General features: G+C 31.1%; 3 protein-coding genes across 6 annotated transcripts in view; 1 reads left to right on the top strand and 2 right to left on the bottom strand.

The window, feature by feature from the left end:
- Positions 1–20,620, bottom strand: part of LOC105210694 (centrosomin) — a 43,485-nt gene extending 22,865 nt beyond the window's left edge. For 2 of the 4 annotated variants that reach the window (XM_054235060.1, XM_011181805.3), the window contains exon 1: positions 20,259–20,618. In XM_054235060.1, coding sequence (XP_054091035.1) covers positions 20,259–20,470 — 212 coding nt within the window. In that variant the 5' untranslated portion in view covers positions 20,471–20,618. Of the gene's footprint in view, positions 1–2,356; positions 2,956–15,336; positions 15,994–20,258 lie in introns of those variants that run through there. The other 2 variants (XM_011181806.3, XM_054235061.1) reach the window with 2 other exon arrangements.
- Positions 20,621–21,032: 412 nt separating this feature from the next.
- LOC105210702 (Golgi pH regulator) lies at positions 21,033–23,419 on the bottom strand. The gene is made up of 7 exons (XM_011181818.3): positions 23,198–23,419; positions 22,860–23,130; positions 22,573–22,798; positions 22,327–22,511; positions 22,080–22,261; positions 21,815–22,000; positions 21,033–21,742 (listed from the first exon to the last, which is right to left on the bottom strand). Exons 1-7 carry the CDS (start codon positions 23,237–23,239, stop codon positions 21,473–21,475), a joined length of 1,362 nt encoding a protein of 453 aa, XP_011180120.1. The 5' UTR covers positions 23,240–23,419; the 3' UTR covers positions 21,033–21,472.
- Positions 23,420–23,712: 293 nt separating this feature from the next.
- Positions 23,713–26,012, top strand: LOC105210703 (nischarin). The gene is made up of 5 exons (XM_011181819.3): positions 23,713–24,205; positions 24,261–24,494; positions 24,578–24,709; positions 24,772–25,564; positions 25,631–26,012. Exons 1-5 carry the CDS (start codon positions 23,996–23,998, stop codon positions 25,786–25,788), a joined length of 1,527 nt encoding a protein of 508 aa, XP_011180121.1. The 5' UTR covers positions 23,713–23,995; the 3' UTR covers positions 25,789–26,012.
- Positions 26,013–26,031: the final 19 nt, after the last annotated feature.

Here is a 26,031-nt window from a genome sequence, read left to right as displayed (position 1 = left end):
AAAATACAAATGTATATATACTTGTACACAATAGATACTCAACAAACATAGTCAGGCGTGGGGTGGTACTACACGATCTAACAAAGGAAGCTGCAGATACAGATATAAACTTTTTTCTAGCATTACTTCTCACTTCTTTTGATCAAAAGTGCAATATTGTGTGCGCTTACTTAGTTTATATAATTTTTATGGCTTCACAAAGGAAGAAATTGAGTTTAACCAGAAAAACAACTATTTATAAAGTTATTATTATGATTCAATGAAAGGTGAAGTGGGCGAAAAAAATTGTATATACAACCAAACAAACACATACATATGTGTTATGTTTGTGTGTATTGGAATAGGAAAGCATTGAGTGTGTTACAAGAAAAAAAGGCGCACGTGTTGACACATTGTGGTTTATGGCAACTAACTGCATTTAATATACATACAGACGAAATAATAAAAAAATAAAAATAAAAAAAACAGCAATACACAAGTAGGGCGAACTGCAGTTGAACTTAGCAATAAACCGTTAAATAGTGCATTTCAAGTTAAGGCAGTTATTACTATTTTTTGTTGTTAAAAACAGACAATTTGTACATGACTTGCAACTCAATAGAAATTATTAATAAATAAAATTATAATTTTTTGTCAGAACACATTTAATTTTTATTACTCAAACGGGTTTTGTGTAATAAAAAAATTTTTGTTAGTAAAGGTTGTTAAATATAATATATTCTGTGAGAAGCGCGTTGAGATTAAATTTTTATGAATTTATTTATTATGGTTTATAAACTTTTCAACAATTTTTTTTTCAATTTCATGGAACTATATATTTTTTTAATTTGATTCCTATATATTTCTTAATTTTTCTAAAAGAATGCTATTACGAATTAATGGAATTTATACATTTTTAATTTGATATTAAACATTTTTTTACTTTGAATTTGTTTATCTTAATATTTTTAATATATTTTTCCAAATATTTTCTTTTTCGATTTAATGAAATAATGTAGAATAGATTAAAATAATTAATACGAATTTAATTAAAAAAAATAAAAATATTAAAAAACGAATACCAATATATTTAAATTTAATAAAAAGAGTCAATGGTAAAAAAATTTAAATGAACTTTATAAAGATATATTTTGTTTAACAACAAACAAAAGCAGGTCACTTTGACCCAGCGGGATTATCAGCGGGTTAAAATTGTTTCCACTCAATATTGTTGTACTTATTATTAAAATTTTGTTATCAATTATGGTTTTTATAATTGTAATTTTTGTAAGATTTTAATTTTACTATATCTCTTGTTTAAGAGAGACTTTTTTACGTTGACAAGAATATTTTGGAAACAGTTTTACATTTTCATTACATTTTTCCCCATCTTTCTACAATTGTGCAAATTCTATGTGATTACACAATTTTGAGGTGTTACGTGATTTTAAGCAATCTTTTGTTAAAGTAGAAAAAAGGCGTATGGGTTTCTCTGGAAAATTTATGATATCAGAAACCACTTCAAGCGGCACGGCGTAGTAGGAAGTGATTCGTGGAAATGTTTGAAAATAATTATTAATGTACGAGTATACATATATATTATATATGTTTATTGGAAGAAATTGTGTTTTTTCTCGAACAAAAATCATCTATATGAGAGTATTATCTACAAGAATTAGTATTGCTTGCTATAGTTTTAGCGTTTTATACTTCGAATTATTTGGTTTAAATTATTGAATCTACTATATCATCTTAAGTCCTTACGGCAGTCTAGGGTTTTCAAATAAATATTTTTCATGGCTTAAAGATATTCCGTAAAATGTGATTTCGAAAATTGCTCCAGTAACCGATATTTTGTATAGAATTAAAAAAAATGTCAAATCCTTTCAAGAAGTAATGTCTAAAAGAGAAAAAATCGTTTTATTTTTCCTTACTCCCAGAATAAATTGTCAAAATGATACTTCTTGGGGACTCTAGCGAAAAAAATCGTGTTAAAACTATTTACAGTGTCATAATTTTAACACGCATTAATAATAACCCGTTATAAATTCAATCACATAAATGACGTTTAAAAATTTTTTATATTAACTTTACATTCATAAAAATTTGAATAAATTCGAAAAACTTCCGTTACATGAATATTGTTTTTAGAAAATCTAAACCCACAAGCACTAACCAATGCTTGATTAATGCCTCCCCAATATTTTATTGCGGCGTTGAAATAGTAGCAACGCCACATTTTATGGCTATTCCAAATGCTACGGAAATGGCCATAAACAAGTTAGTAGTAAATAAGGAAAGAAACAATTTTTAAAGTACAGTATTTAATAGTTTAGCAGAGAGAGAGAGAGAGAGCGTGGTGATAAGTTGTGCTTACCAAAAAGCGCCAAAGGAGTAGCGTTTCTGCGGCGTTGAATGACTGGTGCTGTTCAATGAATGCGTACGAAATATGCCCGACATTTTTAGTGATTTATTGTTGATTGTCTATATATTTTTGGTGCTGCTGCTGCTTCTTCTTTTATTTTTGAAAAATATTTTTGTTTGTTCGTTTGGTTGTTTTAGACTAATTTTTGGTTTCGTTACTTTTTTACTTTTTTGGTTGTTATTGTAATTTGGTAGTTACGTACTACGTTTTTGTTGTGTATTTACAGTAACGTTGCAAGTCTGTAAACGGTACTAATGTTGTAATTTTTCAATTTTGTATTTTTTCTATACTTTTTTGTAATTTTTTGGTAGTTTTAAGTATGTCGTATTGCTGTTGTTTTCTTTTAGTTTGACTTTATCAGTGTTCTATTTGTTTTGTTTATCTTTTTATATTTGTTTTTTTTTTTTTTTGTTCAGTCTTCTTTGGTTTATATTTGACTAATCACATTGGTAGCGTTTATATCCATCTTATCGACGACTTGGGTTCCGGTTTGTGCTGATAAGTGCGCTGCTATGTAAACAGAAAAGACGTCACGCTGGCAAACCCTTTGCCTACAGCGTTTGTATATTTATTAATCAATTTGTATATTTATTTTGGGTTTTCGTTTTGGTTTTTTGTTTATTATTATGCAGATGACTCGTTGCAAGTCATAAAAGTTTCAGACACTCACACACTCAAACACACACATATACACTTTCTTTCAAGATTTATTTACACATCAAAAGCCATGCGCATGCAAGACACGTTGAAAAATTGGAGATTTTTTTTGTTTTGTTAAAAAAAAATTGTAGAAAAAATTTTTAGAAGCAAGATTAAAGACGAATCTCCTCTACTACACATCAAATGAGGCCACACCAAAAGTTCCGAAATTTGAATTGCCGCCAAAACTACTTTTGCCCTTCTTTACTCGCGCTGACTATAAAAAGCACTAATGCGTTAAACAAACGGGACTCCTTTTAAATGTTTTTTTGCAAATTTTTTTCCTCAGTTGTTTTTCTGTTTTTGTTTTTTTGTTGCAATGCGTTCACGTTTTTAGTTCGAAAATAACTAAAGTAGCGCCAGCACATACGCGCACGTCTATGAGCTATGAGTCACTAGGCTCCTAGCCGCTGAGTTGTTGTAAATCCGTGCAAAATGGCCTGTAGTTGCATGCAACAACAACAACAACAATATTTTTATAGACTGTTTATTTTTTATGTTGTTTATTTGCTGTTGTTTGTGCATTTATTTTAGTTGCAACGCAGGCGAGATTCACCTGTGCCGAAAAAGGGACCGAAAGGAGGTAGGAGGAGATAGCTGGTAGGTGCATTGTCGCGTAGTTGTTAATGGATATGTTTGTAAAAGAGGAGAATTTAAAAAAAAAAAGTACTGACTACTCACAGAGTCATCTAAAATTACGTTGTTGTTGTGTAGTAAATTAATGAACGAATTTCGAAATAATTTATTTGCTGCTCGGTGTGAACTTTGCAGTTAGAGGGACAGCTGGTCAGCGGAAAAAAATATAGTATAAAAAGGAAAAGAAAAAAAAACATTTAAAAAGCAAGTAGAGAACCATAAAATGGGAGCACAAAGAATATGAACTTTTGACTGGACTAAAATTTGTTTATGAAATACAAGACTTCAGTAATTATATTTTTAGATTATGTCAGTCTTGGGATCAGTTCACGAAACAGTTATAATAAGGGTAAGATCTTAATTGTTGTTCTTAAATATGAATATGAATATAAATCTAGATGAAGAAACAAATTTTAATCTACAAAAATGTATGTGACTGAACATTTTGAAAGCCCTTAAAAGGCATACATATAGAACTGTGTTCGAAATAATAGCAGTGGTTAATCAAAGTTTAAATAAGTGAAATTATTACAACACATGTAAGCAACCGCAATTAGGTTGAATTGTACATGGCATACGAATGAATCATAGGGATGCAAACGATGTATCGATGTTTTTGAAACATCGATGTTTTCGTCAAAAAGCATCGATGTTAGCCATCGATGTCTCGAATCTAAAAACATCGATGCATCGATATTTTATGTAGATGTTTTATATAAAAATTGTACTTCACACCTTCACACTTTTTCGGGTATTAACTCGAAACCCTCTATTTGAAACATCTAATAGCCTAGACAGACGGCAAAGTTAATTCGGATTAACTGCGCTTTTAATCAGTTAGCAAAGCGAGTTATAAACTCCCATAAACACGCTGATTTGATGCCGAATATAGCAACATTGTTGACATTTGTAAAATATCATACAAGATTCATGACAAAAACCATACTGAATACTTTTTATCTTCAAATTTAAATTCATTTGGCGCTATATTCTAAAATTATAGAATACATAAAATTCATAATGTCTAATTAAACGCACATTTTATGTAACAATAATGAAAAATTAATGATAAAAAAATGTCAAAATAAAACATAATTGCACATCATTAAAATTTTCAACATTAAACAGAACTGTATATATGTATGTATGTATATAGTTTGAAGACTTAAAAATGACAACCCAAGCAACGTCACGACAAAAATATTGACACAGTTCTGCAACAAATTGCGACAAATGAAACGCATTGCAATACACATGAGAAATAGTGAAAAAAAATGCAAGCGAGTAGAAATGACAGGCACAAAAATCCAAATAATGGGAACTCACATTTCACACAGGCTAAGCGTGTACGCTTAGAAGATGATGACTGACGACGGCGCTGCACGAAATGCACTACTTAATGCGAGAGTAAACGCAACAAATTGCCTAAAAATATTATGTACATACAAATACATGTATGTAGGTATGTAATAGTACGTAAAAAATAACACCAACTTTTTGAGCACAAATTTTATATTTAGAAATTAGCAAACTTATGTTTATGCACAAATTTGCGCTAAAAAAATAGTAGAAACGCGTACAAATCACTACATATTGCTAAAAACCGAAACAACACACAATTGAGAAATGCGAAAGTGTGAAAATTAAAACAGAGACTAAATGGAGAAGAAGTAAATAGAAGAAATTTCGTATTATGAACGAGCAATTGTAGACCCTTTTGTTGTGACAACTTGCTAAAATAACTATGGTAACGGTGAAAGGACTAACCGTGACCACCATGAGTGTGCGTTGTGTGTTCAAAAAAATAACGGGAATTGTAAAATTTGTTTTACAGGCATACAAAAAATCGCTGAAAGAGCTAAAGTCGAGTTCAAAAATCGAGTCCGAAAAGTGTTTCGACGATTGGAAAAAGTGCTGGCATATATGCTTAATATCGAAAGGGAACTTGTAATGGGAACGACAATAATAAATAAAGACAAAGAAAAAACTATATTTTTCAAAATAAAAAAAATTCCCGTTATTTTTTGAACACACATGTATTTATGTCACATATCGATTCTATGGCAATTTACTTATGTGCTACTAACAAAATTATTAGGCGCATGCAACAAGTTGACGCAGTGCAGGCGGCAGCAACAACAATTGCTAGTGCAGCTTAATGAAGCTATCTATGGAGCAACAACTGGCAGTAAGCATGTTTAATTAAGTAGCTGCGAAGGTGTGAACAAGTCAACAAAACACTTGAGATTTCCTTGAGTTTTCCATTTCACAGCTGAGCAGCGCTGTTATTGTTGTTGTTGTGCACAGGTGTAATATTCACGCATTGGCAAACGAGTAATTAGCCCGTTGCACCCTGAGGTGTTAGATTTGGTTGCAAACAACAAAAAAAAACAAGAAAGATTGGTAAACTAGCTACACCTGCTGCTTAAGCTCCAATGCCAATACTAAGGCAGGAGGGTGTTAATTGGTGCGGCGGCGGCTGCGTTCGACTGAAATTGATAACAGTGCAACAAAATTTAGTAATGAGCATGCATTACAAACCAGATTATGTGCGATCAAATCAAGCCGCCCACCACTCGCCGCGTTTTGTAATGTTGTAAAACATCTTGCCAGTGCAATTGAAGTTGGAAATGTGGCAGAAACTAAGCAGATATCTCTCGAATGTGAAAACTCTTATGAGGTGTAAAAATATTGATTAGGCGCTTGAAACAAGCGGAAAAGGAAAAATAAAATTAAAAAAAGCAAAAAAAAAATTATTGCATTAAAAATTGAAGTGCCTATAAGCAGTGTGGTTTATCTGCTTGGCATGTTGAAAATGAAAAGGTGAAAAACTGAAGTTGTGCATTCCTTGTAAATAAAAAAAAAAACAATATTTAAATGAAAATATACGAATTGCAATCAAGTGTTAAAATGTTAAAAGGAAATGCTTTTAGATTATATGTGTGAAGAAAATATATATTACCGTTATTTTAAGCACATTTTATTTAGTGCAAAGAATTTTATGCAAGAAAACTGTAAAACTATTTTCGATTAAAACATTTTAATCGAGTTATTTAAATGAACGGTTTATTCGAAAACGTTTTATTAGAAACTATACGTACTTTCCGGTTTATGCAAGCATAAACAGCAATTCACAGTAGTCAATATAAAATTGTGTATACATATTATATTTGGTTTTGAAATCAAAAAAATATTCTAAATAGAAAAATAAAAAATAAAATAAAAATAATACAATTAATAAAAAATAATAAAAATAAAAATTATAAAAAAAAAAATAAAAAAAAAATTATAAAAAAAAAATAAAAAAAAAAATATAAAAAAAAAATAAAAAATAAAATAAAATAAAATAAAATAATAAGAATAAAAATAAAATAAAATAATAATAATAAAAATAAAATAAAGAAATAATAATAATAACCTAAATATTATTCGAACACTTTCAATACTGATTAATCGTTTTGGGAAGATTCTACATATATTTGATTTGAATTACAATTACGGTTTTTTTTTCAATATATTTAGAAAATTCGCCTGAAAACACTATTTTCAAATTTTCAAAAATTATCAAAATATTGTCAAAAAATGTAATATTCTGATATTATTTCCGATTATGTATCTAATAGTTTTGTCAATAGTTTCAACATAACAATTGCACAGCAATATTTTCGAATTTTCGAAACTGGCAAAAACGTTGTCAAAAATGATTGAAAAATATTATACTGATTTTATTTCCGATAGTGTAATGTGATTGTGTTTTTCTTTTAATTTTTTTTAACAAATTTGCCTAAAAACTCTACTTTCGAAACTGAAAACAAATATTGCCAAATCTGCTAAAAAAATATTGGGCAACAACAATAATTTTGAAATTTCGAAACTGACAAAACATTGCCAAAAAATATTATACTGATATTATTTTCGTTTGTGTAATAAGATAACAGTTTTTTACAACGTCTTTAACAAATTTTCATAACATTTAAAAAACAATATTTTCGAAACTGACAAAAACATTGCCAAAATTGGTTAAACAAAAAGTTATTCTGATATTATTTCCGAATTTCAAAACTTTCGAAACTGAAAAAGGCATTGGCAAATTGTTTAAAAAATAATATTTTGATATTATTTTCGATTTTGTAACAAAATAAAAAAACATTAAGACCAGAACCATAGTGAGATATAACCGATAAGTTTTGACCTTTGAACCTTCTACAACTACTGAGTATTCACAGTGTTCTATAATTAGTTAAGCACCAAGGAAGAAATCTGTTTCAATTTCCATTTCCTTATATTTTAAGAATCCGAAATTTCCTCTGAATTTTTCACTGTATAAATGTACTTTCCTCTGGAATTTATGAATCATTTGTTCATTATCATTCATTAAATAATTATTCAATTCAATATCAATAAAGTTTTCAAGTGCTTTCCCAGCACACCGAAATAACAAAAAACAACAATCGAACTGTATATAAAAACAACCCAACTCATTAAAAATCTCAAAAATTCCACAACTCAATTACAAAACGGGCGCCAACTGTGTGGGCGTAGCAACTATTAAACGAATTCTTTAAAAGATCATGGATTTGTTAGCAAAAAAAAAAACAAAGTTTTAAAGCCACTTAATGGCGTTTGTGTCTAACGAATCTATGTATTTTCTACCAGTTGTTTAACCATAAATGGCTTCAATTTTCAATTAATCGCAAAAAATGCTCGTATTTTTCACATACTCGCGCTTCTGTTGTTGTTGTTTTCCATTTTAGCCTTATTTGATTTGATTTATTTTTGCAACAAAATGCGGTAAATTACGTTTTGAAAATCAATGTTTGTATGAAATGACAAGCGAAGGGGCGAAAAAATCGACTTTAATAGCGGGGCTACTTTACAAATTTGGTATTATTGCGCGAACAAAGTGCGCGAATTACGATTGAACTGGATTGCAAGTAGCGGTGTACGACAACAATAACAACTGGAAACGTATTTTTATTGAAAACTGTGAAACATTTGCGATTGCAAGTTTCGTATACAATGTCAAAGCATTGTTTTGCATGTGAATTATCGCGCTGATGTGTCCTAATAGTGTTGTTGACTTATTGTGAACATCGCTTTTATGTTGTTGTTGTGGATGTAATGAACTACTAAAGTGTATTGATTAACGTAATGTAAATGAAGCATTTGACGTAGTAATTGGAAAATTCATTTGTTTTTGTTTTGTATGGTTTTCTATGCGGAAATTAAATGTTTATAAATCATTCGGATTATATAAATTGAGTATATAATACATTTCGGTTCAATTAAGGGTTAATTAGTCATATAACAAGTCAGCAAAGTCTCACACCTTTTGCCGTCAAGTCACAAACCTTAGGAAATGATATTAGAGTATTTAATAGAACTTTTAATGAAAGATGACAACTCCAGCTGAAAAATCACACTGAAAAATTCGAAAGAATGGAATGCGCTGGTTGGACCATGTCGTACGCATGGAAGACGATGCTCCAGCGAAAAGCTCATTCGATCCCAGTCCCAGGGGTAGACAACGGGAGAAAGAGCGACACGTTCCCACGAGAATCGATTCTACTTAACCGAAAGGTACCCGGATTTTTATCCGGCCAAGGACGATGAAATCAAAATTTGTATTTAGGGATTGTTTAATACCGCTATAACAACAACAAGGAAGCCCGCGCATCCAAAAAGTGCGTAGGGACCTGTCTGCACTGGGAAGGTACAACCGACGTGATTTCGCAAAAGAAGACGGTTGTAGATGGAAAAGAAGAAGAAGAGGAATAGAGCTTGAAACATTGAAAATGTTAATGGAAGTAAGCCACTTACATATTTTGTCGTTATTTTTAGCGTCATTGCTTTCGCGTCAGATATGAACGGCGTATGATCAGATCTAAGCTCAATTTTCTTATTGAATAATTTAACCAATTTAATTGGGAGATAGTACACAAGACCTTGAAATGGACATTTAGTATAATTTCAAACTGACGATGAGCAATTCAATAATCACATTATTTATATGATAATTATTTCAGACATTTAACAACAACTAACTTTTCCACAACCATGATCTTGTTACTATTTTTAATCACATGTATCACTTATAAAAATTTCTCTTCCTAGACCACAATCTTACTACTTTAGTGCCTACAAAGTGTGATACTTTAATTAAATAACCAAATAAATGTTATGAACTCATAATGTACGACAACCCACTACCGCACCATTCCCTCTTTTTCATATCACTTTACTCATTTAACTCACTTAAATTCTTATTGTATGTATTCTTGAGCGTGTATATTTATCGTAATTGCCCAAATTTCCTTGGAATTTGCACATTCATATTCGCAATCAGGCAAAATAGTGAGCAAACAAATTGACGCACACAATAAAAGCCATGAGGTTTACTGCACCTTACTGGCTGGCTGGACTTGCGCTATTGTCACCGCACTCACATACATATTAAATTAAATCACAGACAGTGGAATATACATATGTATATAAATGTGTGAAGAAAAGCTTTTATAAGAAATAGACATGTGCCGTGGAGGCGGCTTGTTAGAAGGAAGTGTGGCACAAATTGTATTATAAAAGATTAAAGAAATTATTTAATTTAGATAAAAGTTCGTTAAATTGAATTATTTTCAGTAAAAAAAAAAAATAAATTAAAAAAATATTAGGTTAGATACGATTTGTTTATTATCATTTTGATTTGTAAGCTTTTAAATTGAATTATTGATCTACAAATCTAAGATAAAAACTCAAAATTATCTTTCTCACGAAGAAAAAGGCTACAAAGTACCTGTATTACTCGTTCACTTTTATTTAGATAATGTTTATAGATCAGTCGTTATTTTGAGAAAGTCATTTATCTATTTATATTATAATGATTTTACATCGGCATTATTCAACAGGGTAAAGTCAGGTCAGAGTTAATGCCAAGGGAACTTCACATATTATTTTTTATAGTATACCAATATATTCAGAGAGCCATCATAACTTGATATCATTCACGTTTAGGTGCCACAGATATTTGAAAAAAAAAACAAACTAAGGATAGACCTCTGGAATATTTCTGTTTGGAAAATCTCTTGATGAACTCAAAATGAAAACTCCCTAGTGTTCATTCTTCGGAATATTTAAGGAACAATACCATGGCCAGGGTTCTTCAATTACATCATTGATGCAATTATGGTCTAGCAGCAACGACCCGACTTTGCATGATAATTTTTTACCTTAGCACATGTAAAATTTTAAATTTTTAAGCATTTCATGTGATAAATGGTTTCAAGATGTTCCAACTTCGATGCTTTAACGGACCTACTAGACTTCTAAAACAGGTTGTACTACTGCAAACGGACAAAATTTCAACATTCTTGCATGCATATGAGTTTTTAATTTATATCGGGTTCCGAAATAAATATTAATTCCTAATCTCATAATTAAAAAGCAATAAAAATTACACTACACTTCAAAGACGACTTTCTCACGTTCATTTTTTTTAACAAGAAAACTAAAAGAAAGTCTACGTACGTGTTACATAGCAGACTTATTATGTAATTATAGGTGCGAGCAAACATAATTCATATAAAATTATGCATAAGATGTCTTTCTGAGACCAACAGTTAGACTTGTAAGCATTGACTTAACTTCCGCGCACTAACATATTTCATATATTTAAATATGTAAGTATGTATAATATTATATATAAATATGTATAATTATATACATGTGACAAGAAAAGCGGAAGGAAGCAACTACTCGACCAACACATTAGCATTTTCTATACTTTTTTTTTGTCTTAATGCCAACAAAAAAAACTTCCCTCGAAACACACACACACAAGTGGCACAAACAACAAAAGTGCAACACTTGGTGTCACGTACAACAAGTAAATATGTATTGCATGTGTTTACAAAAAAAGAACAAATATTTTTGTGGTTATATTTCAAGCGCAGGTAGCCACCAGCGTGTGCACACACATACAAAACGCCAAGTGTCGAAAAAATATGAGGAAAACAATTGAAAAAGGTTCAAGCGCGTACGCAGCACATAAAAAAAAAATAAATAAAAAACAACAACAAGTATAATAAGTAAAATGAGATGAAAAACATATTTGTGCCAAGCAAATCTCAAGGAGCTGACACGCTGAACACAGTCAAACTAACCCTTGCCAGCTAAAAGATACAATTAAAAAGGTAAACAAAAACAAAAAGGAAAACAATGCAAAGACAAAGGGTAGACGAAAAAAATAAAAACAAAAAGGAGAACAAAGCCGAAATTTAAACTAAAAGTTTTGGCGAACTGCAAAGAATAGCATAAAGGTAATCGAATATTATATACATAGATACATACATATATATATTTGTTTGTATGTATTTGCTAATGGACCAGCCAGGATGAAATGGCGGTGGTGGCGGCGGCGTGCGCTCATTGCTTTATAAAGCAAATTATGGCCTTCGAATGTTATGCGCAGCTCGTCAAATGCAGGCATGTGTCACTGTCTGCTTACAAACATACAGATTTACAAATATAAATACAAAAACAAGTACTAATTTGTTTAAATAAACTCTTTGTTTACAAAAAAAAATATACTTTGTACATTTTCAGCCTTCAATATAAAAATGTTCGAAACTTTATGAATTTTCCTTTTGACTACATTCTATACAGAGATTTTCACAAGCGCAGCTCCCCCCTTAACCTCACCAAGCATAAAAACTCCAATTATAAACATACATTCATAAAGATCTCAATAAACACAACCAGCATTCACCCAGAGTTCAGCAGCTCAATAAGGGTGCGCTGCCCTCAGGCGGCGCTTTGAGCATGAGCAATGGATGCTGTTGGCAGGTTTCTCTCTGTTATTATTACTCCACTAACTACGCTCACTTTTTTACTTAAATACACATTTTTACGCACATCAGCTATACAGACGTAGGAAGGCATTAATGTATGTATGTATCCAATTTAGTTATTTCTTTGTTGCTGACTTCAATTTTTTGTTTTATTTTCTGCGCTTTTTTAAAGTCTGGATGCGATACGTTAATCAAATTTAATTGAAATAAATTAGGAGCGCAGAATGAACAACAATTATAAGGGAATGCAGTGATAAATTTAGAACGATAATAAATAAAAAATAAAAATTTATTTAAACAAAAAATAAAAAAATAAAACAGAAATACAAATTAAATAAATAATAATAAAAGAAAGTAAAATGTAAAAAATAAGAAAAAATAAAATAAAATAATAAAAAAATATTAATAATATTATTAAATAAAAAAATTAAAAAATAATAATTATTATAAATATTTCTTTATTTCAATTGAAAAAATATATAAAAAAATATTTTTTTTTTATTATATATTATTATTATTTTTTTTTTAATAATAATCTCAAACTCCTCGGAATAATTTTAAAATGAGTGATTTTTATTTTAAAACAAATGAAACCCTACTACCAATAAGTATCTATCACTATGAAGCGATCTGAGTTCTTTATTATTACTTTAATAAACCTGACTTTGAATTACTCTCGAACCAAATCTTTACTTTACTAATACTTTAGCAGACTATAACAACCTTCTAATTGGATTTCAGACATAGAACTCAGTGCGGATTGGAAGCTGATTTATCTTTTCTAAAATGCTAAAACTACAAAGACTCTTGTTTTGAGTTTAAAGCGAACTATATATAAGAATTATTGAAGCTTTTTGATGTAAATTGACGCTGTAATTATTTAAGACCTTTAATTATCATTCGAATCAATAGTTAATTTTATATTTAGTGTTCTAAAATGAAAAAAAAATCCGAAATAAATGTGTTATAAGCTTTCATAAACAATTTGAATTATCATGCATATGTCTGAACTCTGAACCTGGCTACACTGAAGTGACGTCAAAATGATTACGAATAGGAAAATTACACACTTCAATACAGTTGGAAATAAATACAAGCTGTAGTGTGTGTTTGAATTTCAGTCAAGCACTTTTGATACATAGAGAGCTTGAAATAGCAAGAATTGGAGCAGTGTCATAAGACACGTGTTGAAGAAATTTAAATTACTCCAATTTAAGATCTTCGATCTTTAGTGATCGGAAATACAGTATTTAAAAAAAAAAAAAAATAACTTTATAATTTACAAAAACAACAAAGAACTGCATTTGGGTACTAACAAACAGAGAAATTTGCTTGAATGGAAGATTAAATAAGCGTTACAAGAGCAATATTGCCATTCGAAATTGCATTTTAAATTTACTAAAGTCAAAAATGTGTATTAAAATATAACGATTTATAGCAAATTGTTCGTAAAGTGTGATGGAAAAATAAATGATAGCAGAATAATCGCAAAAAAAAAATATGCAGCCTAGCGCTAAATTTGGAGTTTTGAATTTCTTGAAATAATTGTGAAGACATTATTAGCTTCAGAAACCGTATAATTCTTATCAACTTATGGAAAAAATTAGTATTTTTTATAATTTTTATGACTTAAGAATGTAAAAAGTGTCAAAAATTTGCTTAAAGATTTCCATATATTGTAAAATTTACTATATATTATTTTAACAACTAAAAAATGTTAATTTTTAATAAAAGAAAATTATTTAAATATTATTTATAGGCAAATCCTTTCAAAAATTCAAATAAGTAACACTATACTAATGTGGGTGGAGTTTAAAGTGGAAGTAATAAGATTTTACACATAATTCCTGACACATTCCATGTTCTGAAGGGCTGTTATCAGTCGGTTTATTATTGACTTATTTATCAGCTCAACTGCAATATTGCTCTATATTTGCTATTTCGAAGTTAAATACATATGTATATGATTACCAAATAAATATATTATTTGTATAGTCAGTATATTTGACTAAAGATGCATATAATTATCATTCGTATTTGCTTAATGAAAAAGAAAACAATAAATGATGTGAAAAGAAAGAATAAATGCAATAACACATACATTCAAACATTTCTACAGGCATATAAATGACTACATGTGCAATGCTATTTACAAAATCGCGTCAAATGTCAACACAAGACAATTTCATATGTAAATATATGCTTACATACATATATAGCTGTATATAGTTATCGTACGCTTGCATTAAATAAATAAAAGCAATCACGTATTGGCGTCGTAATAAAGATTTATGCCGATTTTGCAACTTTTCCAAAAAAACACATTTCAAAAACCACAGAATTTTATTTAATAATTCAAAAGCATTAAACACACACAGATGAAGCGATTAATTTCATATAAAAAAAACTAAATGTAGCAACCCCCTCTTAGAGATACATACATAAAGAAATATATATGTACGTGCCCTTGCTAGCGCACAGCATCCAACCATCCATCCAACCATTTGTCTATCCATCATACGCTCCCAACTCGCACACATACACACATTTTCACAAAAACAAAAAACACTTTCATACCCTACAGCGTGTGCTCAGTAGCAGCAAATGGGGAGGTCAAGAAAGCATTTTTCATTGCGCCTTGTCACTTGCTGAGCACAGAGCTTACTTTTGTTATTTTTTGATATTTTTCTTATTTTCCGTTGATAATTTAAAAGCGGAATTAAAATTTATATTTTCTTTACACCAACTTACACAAACAGTTGCAAACAGTCATGTGTATGTGTGTATTTATTTACGATATTTGTGTTTCACTTGTGCGACGACGTTGAGTCCATCCATACAGCATGCAGCTGTGTTATTTTTATAAAATTTTATTTTTTACTTTTTTTCACAAACTTTAATTTTTGTTTTTCACCAACACTTTCCACGCGCTTTTCCACGTTTCATTCATACATAGTATATGTATGTATGTATATTAATTGGTATGATTTTGAGCGACAACTCTCTGCCCGCACACACTTTTAGCCGCCAACGGCCAGCGGCATCATTCAGCAGATGAAATTCAAAATTGCCAAGCAATAAAATTTTTGGGCAATCTCATAAAAACAAAGACATTTACACTGAACAATCATAAAAACGCGACCGACACGAAATCATAAGTATTGTTTTTTTTTTTGTTTTTGAAAAATTCTACTTTAATGATTTGCGGACAATGTATTCGAATGCAACAAAAACAAAAACACGGCGTACATACGATTTTTCATATATGCATGTGTTGTACATATATGCGATTGCTACTACATATTACTACTTGAATATGTATATATTAAGAACATGCGGACGTGCGAACGAATTGTAGCAAACACAAATGAAACGTCTAATTAAACCGAAAGAAAGAACGCAACTGAAAACACAATGTACGATTGCTGGCTCCTGAAGCGTGTGCTCACAACAACGCGGCGCTCGAGCAACACGATAGCCTCATCACTGCAACAATGTGCAAACACAGTGTACGCTCCGTCAACGAGCAGCAAAAATAACAACAACAACAAGAGCAGCAGCAGAGCAAAAATTTTCACGAGCGCGTGAAATTCTATAGTTGCACACATACATAGATACAAGTCGTGTTCGAATGTGTGTGTTTGGAAAATTTCAGATACACCGTTTTCACACGGGCAATTTTTGTCGCGGCAATTCTTAGTTTTATAGGAGAGGGGGCGACCAAGGGAAGCGAGAGAGAGAGAAATTCTCGTCTCTTCGTCGCCCCCTCTCCTATAAAACTAAGAATTGCCGCGACAAAAATTGCCTGTGTGAAAACGGTCATACAAGCAAAGAACAGATGTCGATGCCAGAGTTTTCCTCGACAATTTAGCGCTTGTATATGTGTGTGTGTTGGTTCGTGAGCAAAAAGAGGTGGAGGATTGATAATATTGTATATTTGTGTCAGCCCCTGCAGGGAAATATTCTCTGGATACACCAACGTATCAAATTAATATTCGAGCATGCTTTACCAAAGCTAACAATCATCAGAAAAGGGGCGTCTTTACCAAAAATTTTACATTTCATAAGGTATATTTTCAATTGCGTCGATACTAAATTGAGCTCGTTAATGATAACGACAAGAACTCTCTCCACTAAGTAAATTGCAAATCAAAATTACAACTCGTCAAGAACATGAGTGACGATTGCCAATTAGTGATGCGTTCGAATCACGATTTTGATTAGGAAAAAATATATGTATCATTAAAATCCATTAGTTATTATGAGTCAGTTCAAAACGTTTATTTTACTTATTGAAGAACTCCTTACTTTTCATAGAACAATATTCCAATTAAGTCCTAACGTCAAAATTTAGTTCGGAATTATAAATTATTTTTAATTAAAAAATATATAATATTATTTTCGAATTTTCGAAGTTCGTATATTTCATTCGAAATTACTATTGTAGAATGTCTGTGTTAGGTCTGGTCTCCAAATTTCTTTTGACTTATATTATTCGAACGTTCGAAAATTCGAAGTTCCTAATTTTCGAGTTTTATACCACATAACTGTAAAGAAACTTCGACGTTTTGTTTTTTAATCCTTATTTTTTCAATGAACCCTGAAGTAGAAATTATTTTTAATTAAGAAATTTGGGGTTCTCGAAATTTCGAAGTTCATATTTTCTATTCTAAATTACTGTTATGGAATATCTGTGTTACGTCTGGCCCCAAAACTTATTTCAATTTGTATTTTTCGGGTGGTCGTAATTACTAAGTTTCAAATCTTATAGTTTTATACTACATACAACAACGAAACTACGATGTTTCGTTTTTTTAATTTTTGTATTAATGTTACCATTGTAATTTGTTGCTAAAAAAATTAAAACACGAGGACTTTTAATCAAAATTAACTTTTAAACTGGTGACTTTTTAAACATTAGCCAGATATTATAACAAAGGTACTATCCATCTACAAAACATCGCTGAAATTACAATAGATTGGTCCTTATTAAGCACTCGAGTGTTAAAAAGTCAATATTCCAATTAAGTTCTAATGTTCCAATTTAGTTCTGAAGTACAAATTATTTTTTATTCAAAAATGTAGTATTTTCAAATTTTCGAAGTTCGTATTTTCCATTCGAAATTACTATTATAGACTCTTTTTGTTGCCGACCCAAAACATACATCCTTCAACTATTTTTCGAATGTTCGAAAATTCGAAGTTCTAAATTTTCTAGTTTTATAGCACAAAACTATCACGAAACTTCGAAATTATGCAGCATTAAGTCAATTAGTATTGTTACAATAGTTGCTTTACTCTTTTAGCCTTTTTTAGTAATGTTTACATTGTATTCTAGTATTATTTTTTTTTTTTACTCTTATACCATAAGATATCAAAACAACACTAAGAATTTTTATCAAAATTAACTTTTTAACTCTTAACCTTTATCTTAACTTCTTTATTTGACGTTCTCACAGTTTATTAACAATAGACATCATCCAAAATTTTCCCTACATAGCCCTTCGGCTTTCGCCCTCCCTTTGCATTTGTATTAGTGACTGTACAAACTATACAAAGTGAGCATAATGTAACGGCTGCTTTCACAGTTTAGGGTTGTAAAATAGTTGAGCGTGCGCTTTAATGCTAGATTGCAGAGTTTTCAAAACATTTGGGGGAAGAAAATCATATGAAAGCAAACAAATGACGCTGACTTATATTTACTATCATATCTACATACATATTTAGATGTATGCATTTTATATTATCAAATACTGATCGATGAGTGCGCGTGTTGTCCGTAATAAAATTGTATACAATATGAGGTCATGTAAATGTGAGCGGCTATAGTCAGCATAATGAAGAGAAAAAAAATCTTAAGCCGCAAGCTAAGTGGTGATCAGCGTTATCAAAGTGTGCTTCATGTTTTGAATCGTGACCTACATAAACAAAAATCAATTGAAAAATTTAAATTCGTTTGAAATTACTTCCACGCGTATCAACTTTAGAAGCAAATTGAATGGAAGTGTATAAATTTATTTAACTACATGAATTTGATTTGATTGTAATTTAGTGGAAACTGTAAAATTATATTTGAAATTGTATTAACGACAGTTTGAGTGCTACATAAAAGCAAAGACTTTTGTTTCAACGAATTAAAAAAGATTTTTCTATTTGAATAAAATCTTTAGAAGCTAATAGTTGCTGTTGTAAAAGTAAAAAAAAACACTGAAATAATGTGTACAACTTTGATATAAGCAAAATAAAACATTTAGTTAACATATAAAATTTTTTGTTATATTATATTCCGCATTTAGCCAAAATTATGAAAAATTAATAGATATACTCTTTAAAACACTTGTTGTACCATAAATGCGAAATTGTTCGCTTTTGATTTAAAATTTGTAATCGATAAACGACGATGCCTTACGATTTGGAGACGATGTGATGCGAAGTTATACGATCTACACGTTATACATACATCATATGATGCCGCTAATACCATGTGATATACCGATATGATTAAATTTTACATTTTGATGTGATATCCCAGCATGCTATAAGATGTCAAAATCCAGTTTTGCAATGTAAAGAGACAGCATGCTTAAGTGATTTTTGTTTTTATACAGTATACTCTCGAAAAGTAAATTCTCAGAAAGTAAATAATCGTGGAAAAGTTAATCACCTTTCACCCTGGACGGTCATCCTTTTTTTTTGTACATTAACGTCATCCTTCGTCAATATGACGACGACTTATTTCAAATCCATTTTCAGTAGGGTGTGAGTCGAAATAATGAACGCGTTTTGTTTTTTTTTTATTTATTTATTTCATTATTAATAAATACAAGTGAAAAATAAAAAGCAAAACTTATATTCTTTTAACTTAAAATTAATAATTCACAGTCTTCTAAAAACGTATTTACAGTGAAAATAAAATAGTTCGTAGTCATTTTGACGAAGGATGACCGTCTAGGGTTAAGATTACACATGCACCTCGAAAAAGTAAATTTTTTAATTTAAAGTAAATTCTTTAATTCTTTAATTTACTTTTCAGAGAGTGTGATAAAAAATTCGAAACGAAGCAAGCAGCGTTTTTTACGATGTTGCAAAAACACTCACTCTCTTGTTTATCGCGTCTTTTTAGTAAATAAACTCTCCTACTTGATCCACTGGTTTAAAAATGAAAACGATGCAAATCAGGTGTCAGATTTTTTGAATTGTCGTACAAAAATGGTCAGAAGAATATTCAAGATTTTTTCTCTTCATAGTAAATACATATGTATGTATGTAAATGTAAATATGTTTTTCATGTAAATCCATATGTTTTATTGAAGCAAATAAATGAATGAATTTTAAATTATTCGAAAAAGTAAATTACCCAAAATACCAATCGATTTACTTTTCGAGAGTATACTATATTTTATTTTCCTAGATATTATTTGAAACAATCTTAGCGCATGCGATATTCAAATACAATTTGAGGTCACATCGTTATTATGTTAAGTACTCAACATGTGATGGGATGAATTTATGATTTTTTCCCCGACATGTTGTTATATGGATAAGTAAAATTATTATAGTTATTTAATAGTTACCAAAATACAACTAATATTATTCACTTTCATAAAATTTGCAATTTAAATGCATAGTTTACTCCACCACACACTTATTGAATAAATTCATCAATTACTTACTCATTTAAACGTTTGGAAAGCGCCTCCGCAATTGTACGCAACACTTTCGAATCCACTTCCGCACCACCGTGTTCCAATAGAAATGATGTCATATTCTGGATCACACTGATCTCCTCATCAACATCAGGATGCGTACCGGCAGCAGCTGCTGCATTTACCAGCTCAGCATCGGCACGTTCCTTTGTGCAATTCACACGCATATTATCACTCATTGTTCACTTATTTAAACTGTTTACTTATAACACAAATTTAATACTGATAACTTTTTAAATTGTTTAACAAAATTCTCAAAAGAATAACAAACAAATACTTTAATACAGGTAAAATAAGCGCCAATTGAAATCCAACTGATTTTATGAAAGCAAAATGTGCAGATTGTGGATTGCACAAAAGCGAATTGGCAGTGGTGATGCCAGATGATTGAAAATTTTCAAAATAGGGTCAGTGATTTAATGAGTACAAGCAATAAACATTAAAAATGTTGAATTTATTAAAGAAAATAAAAACATAGTTGTTGATAATTAAGAATTTTATTTATTTAGTAACAATAAGTTTTTAATAGCTCAAAATTCGTAAAGTGTTTTACTATCAAAATATTTAAAGATTCTTAAGGTCAGTTATGTTCGCGATATGATATATATAAAGATTACTTCAAACTCAGTTAATTTGCTCTATAAAAAATTGTATATATATTAAATTTATAAATAGCCCGATTTGAACACGTGTGAATACTTTTTGACCGTTATAACCCATAATAAAAATTCGCAATGCTCGTTTTGTATACAAATTTAATAGTTTTTTTTATTATAAATAATTTCATAAGAATACATGTAGTATAATTGCTTTAAAATAATGGAATATTTTATTGCAATATGTGTTAGCAGTGGTGAAAATACTTTCATCCGTATTTATCGCATGCGTTTTGTGCGTTTACGGAGTAAACAAATAATCGAATATGTTTTACATGCAGACAATAAAATTTGGTTTATAATAGTTTTCGTAGATTCAGTTAAATAGAATAGACTAAGCTTAACAGAAATTACAATTATTCAATTAAATATTTTTGGTTTACTAAATACGAGTACGTGTACTTGCACGAAAACACACATACATACACATATGTGCTTAATTATAATATTTGTAACATTGTTTTACAAATAGTTTGCGGCTATAAATAACTTATTTGTTGTTACAAATAGTAGGAAATCGTTGCACTAATCTATGCTGGCATCATATTTCGGTTTCTGAGACAGATATAGTACTAATATCGTGCTCAATGCACTAACCAGGAATATAACATCAAACCAACGATGGTAGAAATTAAAATGCAGACTGCCAAGAACTTCGGTGATTATAACACGATATTCAGCTGGCAAATTCATACGCATCAGTAAAACTGAGGAGCAGAAGTACATGCCCATTATTTGTGCCATTATTAACACGATAATATTTGATGATTTACTCGATGATATTCTGTAGAAGAACTGTATGGAGAAGAAAATATAATAATTAGCAATGAAATTAAAAAAAAATCCAAAAATTAATGTTGAAATAACCTTCGTCAATGTCAACAGTAAACCACGTATGGACGTCACGACAATACAGCCAACAAGCAAAAACGATATATGCTGATTCCAGAAGGCAAGATCTATATCGAAGCCACACCAATGAACGGCAATCTCCAGACCGCGTGTAACAGGGTCTTTACGTCCCACACGATCAAATATAATATTAACAGTACACTAGATTAATATAAATAAATAAATGAAAGTACTTATTCATAATAAAAATTACTAAATGTATAAATATCACTTTACTCACAATAAAAATCTTATACAGGCAGTATATGCTGAAAAAGTGTCCGAGAACATTAAAATATTTCCCCTGTAACGTTTGCGACCATCTTTGGCGTTCTTGCATATTTTTCATAGAATTAATTTCCATGAAAAGCTGACGCATCAGTTCTTCCAAACCGTATATCTCTAAACGCAATTGACCGATATCTAGCGAGTGAAGTTATATAAATTAAATAAATAAAATCAATTGCTAAAATTTAATAAGCTACAACCTTGTCCACTGGTATCCAAACGATTAACTGCCGAACTTAATATATTCCATAAACCTTTCTTGTTCTGCGTTTCCTTCTTGCGCCGGTGCATTTCTAAGGCGATGCGCTTCTTCTTCGCTACAATCATATCGACTGTTAGCATTAAACGCCGTTCCAAATTAATAATATCACTTTGTGAAACTGGTCTGTAAAAATAAAACTTTATGAAATGTATACGTAAAACACAATAATACACTTCCGACTTACTTAATAAAATAAGTCATGCTTTGATATGGGCAGTTGACCGCACCAAAACCAGATAAAACAGCCATCACTGTGACACCAATGACGCCAATACGCGATACACCTTGTTCAATGGTGAAAATGCCATGTGAAACGCTAAGCAGTGGAAATGGATCACCAATTTTCCATAGCCCATAGAGAAACACGAACCAACAAAGTACGGTCATTATACGCACCCATTTGTCAGATACTGTTGGAGTTTTGGAAACAATAATCAATAAAACCGATTTATAACCACAAAAAAATATTACCAAAAGATAAACTATGTATCACGGAATATAAAATGTATAACGGTATGACAGCTATTACCATAAGTAGTAACAGCGTTAAACCTAGTCGCCAGTGGAAATAACGTGAGCTAGATTCTAACACGCCCAAAATCTCGAATATTATCAACTCGAACATGGTGAGTGAAAGTGCAAAGCACACTGAGAATATGAGTTGCACGGAAATGTGTCGTATTTCATAGTTCTTAAATAGTTGTTTCATAAAAAATAGCCAGCCACCAGAGAAGAACAGGCTCTGTAAGTAAAAGTGTGTATATTTTAAACAAAATACAAATATGTAATAAACTCAGTTGCATGCCCACCTGTGATACGAACACGATTATACAGTCTTCCAAAAATGCCATACCGTCGTGGTATTTGCGAATGCTTTTATATTTTTAAAATCTTTCTACACTTTTCGTCTAACTAGTATCATTTTTTATTGTACAAAATATAAACTAAAATAAGAAATTCTAGATTTTTTTTTATAAACGCAACAAAAGCCGCAAAGAGCCAACAAATCACAAATGCCAAAAACAGACGTAAACAAATGCTGCCTGACAGCTATGTGTTTTGAAGTGACCAGCTGCACAAAAAGTTCAAATATTAAATGTAAAAAGTAATATTGCGGTTAATATATTATTTACCTATTTATGAGATTTTTCAAAATGCAATATTATTCTTATTTTAAGTTATTATTAAAAATATTAAATAAATTAAATTTCAGCTTCTGTATTTTTATTTATTCAAAAATGTTGCCATATTAATAAATTCGTGTATTGCCGATAACAGTTTTGCAGCCATTGCGAATTATACGCCCCCCTATTGAACAGCTGTTTGCTCATTCGCTCAAAAGGCATCGAAATCTGTCTGTCTAGTTTTTCGCACTCATAATAAAAAAAGAAAGTGTAATTTAATTAACTCGTGTCGTTTAGGTGTATAAGTTGCTTTTGTATATGTTTAACAACTTTTAAGTATTAACGAAATTGTAAAATTACCAAAATAAAAAAATATGACTAATTAAGTGTACACACAAGTTAGCACGGGACTGATGTTTTTACACAAAATATTATAATAAAATTGGGATTTAAGCCACTTCAGTTTATAATAATATACAAAAAATGTCCTGCTACTTCCGACAAAACGGTGATACACACGTAACCATACCAAAATATATAGAATCTTCCACTGGCGTTGTGTATTATGACATCAAAGTGCGCGTACATCAGGTGGAGTGGCTGGTAGAACGACGTTATCGTGACTTCGCGCAGCTGCATGATAAATTAGTTGATGAAATTGCAATCTCCAAGAAATTACTACCACCGAAGAAGGTAACATTGCACAACTAAAATATATATTTTGGTTTAATATAAAATCACTTTACAGCTGGTAGGCAACAAAAACCCTGCATTTTTAGAGCAACGACGTGAACAGTTGGAGAAATATTTGCAAGAATTACTTGTATTCTTTCGCATACAATTACCGCGTGTGTTGGCTGAATTTCTGGATTTTAATAAATACGACATAGTATACCTGCTGCAGGACTTGGCCAAATTATTCAATGAATCGGGCAGCACGCTTTTAAGCACGAAAAAAGAGTTTAACTTCTCTGCACTGGAGGTATTTGCGTGACCTTGTTGTGCTAAAACTATTTTTTTATATTTGTATTTATATTTTTTTAATGTTATGTATTTGCATAACAGGTTTATGCGATAAGTGAACGCTTGTGCCTGCCTTGCCCGCCGGAGAATATTGAACAACGGGGAAAATTTGATTTTTCGCATGTGCTTGATTTTTGTACACAACTGGAGGTGCTCATTGTAACGCCAGTTAAGGTAAACTATATTATTTTTTTTAATATACAGATTTTGCATAAATTATGTTTATCTACTAACAGGACAATACTTCCTTCAACAACGATTACAATACGGTAGATGTGCCTATAGAACGTAGCAATATCATACCCAAGAACCTACGTTTCACGCTTAATGCATTCCGTAATGTTAAGGTACTGAAATTTCACGGACTCTCCACGGAGAACATAGTCGACATTGCATTACTCAAGCCAACTATGCAAACCATCTGCGTACACAGCACAACAATGACACACATCAATCAGATACTCATGTGTGACAACATACACCGAGATACAGTTGCGGCTATAACAACAACAACAGCGTCAGATTCTATCTCCTACACCTCGAATAGTTCGGCGGCTGCACAATCGTTATCGAACAGCAGCTGCGCTGATGCGCCCATTTCGGTGAACTTACCATACATCAAAACAGATTGGTCTAATCTCGCAGATCTAGATTTGACCGGCAACCTACTAACACAAATTGACGCCAGTGTACGCACAGCGCCGAAACTACGTACACTAGTATTGGATCAGAATCGTATACGCGCCGTACAAAATCTCGCCGAACTGTCACAGTTGCAAACGCTTTCGCTGTCAGTAAATCTAATAGCCGAGTGCATTGATTGGCATCTTGAATTAGGTAATTTGGTTACGTTGAATTTAGCGCAGAATCGTTTGAAAAAGCTAAGTGGCTTGCGTAAGTTACTTTCATTGGTTAATTTGGATCTGAGTTGTAATCAAATTGACGATCTCGAAGAAGTGGATTATGTGGCGCGTCTGCCGATATTAGAGTCATTACGTTTAACCGGTAATCCGCTAGCGGGCAGTGTGGGTGAGTCTTCAAAGCTTTCATTAATAAAAAAATAAATTAAATAAATTATTATTTCTGTCATGACAGATTATCGACCACGCGTATTGTCACGTTTTCACGAGCGTGCCGCTGAAATCTCACTCGATAGCGAACGAGGCACACAAAAGGAGCTCGACACCGCGCTGGTGCTGTCAGCGTTGCATATCTCGAAAATGCGTCAATTGAGCAGTAATTGCCAACGTTAGTGTGCTTTCATTAATCAAAAAAGCCAAACTGCATACAGTACCTAAAAGTAGACTACGCTTATGACGAACAGCAAGTAGCAAAGAAACGAAATTAGCAATATTATACATATGTATGTATGTATGTTGGCGTATATGTGTCACAACGTTTGCTCAAAAACTTGAAAAACTTGTATACGATTTTGTTTTACAATTTTATGCCTACCACTAACTTACGTCTACATTCCCTCCCGCTTGTGCAATATT

Source organism: Zeugodacus cucurbitae, chromosome 6, assembly GCF_028554725.1.
Source record: "Zeugodacus cucurbitae isolate PBARC_wt_2022May chromosome 6, idZeuCucr1.2, whole genome shotgun sequence".
In the NCBI taxonomy this organism is placed as follows: domain Eukaryota; kingdom Metazoa; phylum Arthropoda; class Insecta; order Diptera; family Tephritidae; genus Zeugodacus; species Zeugodacus cucurbitae.
Note: the sequence above shows the minus strand (reverse complement) of the source record. Positions and strands in the feature narration are given on the sequence as shown.

Bases quoted from the DNA above. Each gene is read 5' to 3' on its own strand.
- LOC105210702 (XM_011181818.3), bottom strand. From the start codon at position 23,239: ATGGCATTTTTGGAAGACTGTATAATCGTGTTCGTATCACAG. The intron at 22,512-22,572 runs GTAAGTCGGAAG...TTATTTTTACAG, and splicing joins AGCATGACTTATTTTATTAA to ACCAGTTTCACAAAGTGATA. The intron at 22,001-22,079 runs GTGAGTAAAGTG...ATATTAATCTAG, and splicing joins GCCTGTATAAGATTTTTATT to TGTACTGTTAATATTATATT.
- LOC105210703 (XM_011181819.3), top strand. From the start codon at position 23,996: ATGTCCTGCTACTTCCGACAAAACGGTGATACACACGTAACCATACCA. The intron at 24,710-24,771 runs GTAAACTATATT...ATCTACTAACAG, and splicing joins TCATTGTAACGCCAGTTAAG to GACAATACTTCCTTCAACAA. The intron at 25,565-25,630 runs GTGAGTCTTCAA...CTGTCATGACAG, and splicing joins TCCGCTAGCGGGCAGTGTGG to ATTATCGACCACGCGTATTG.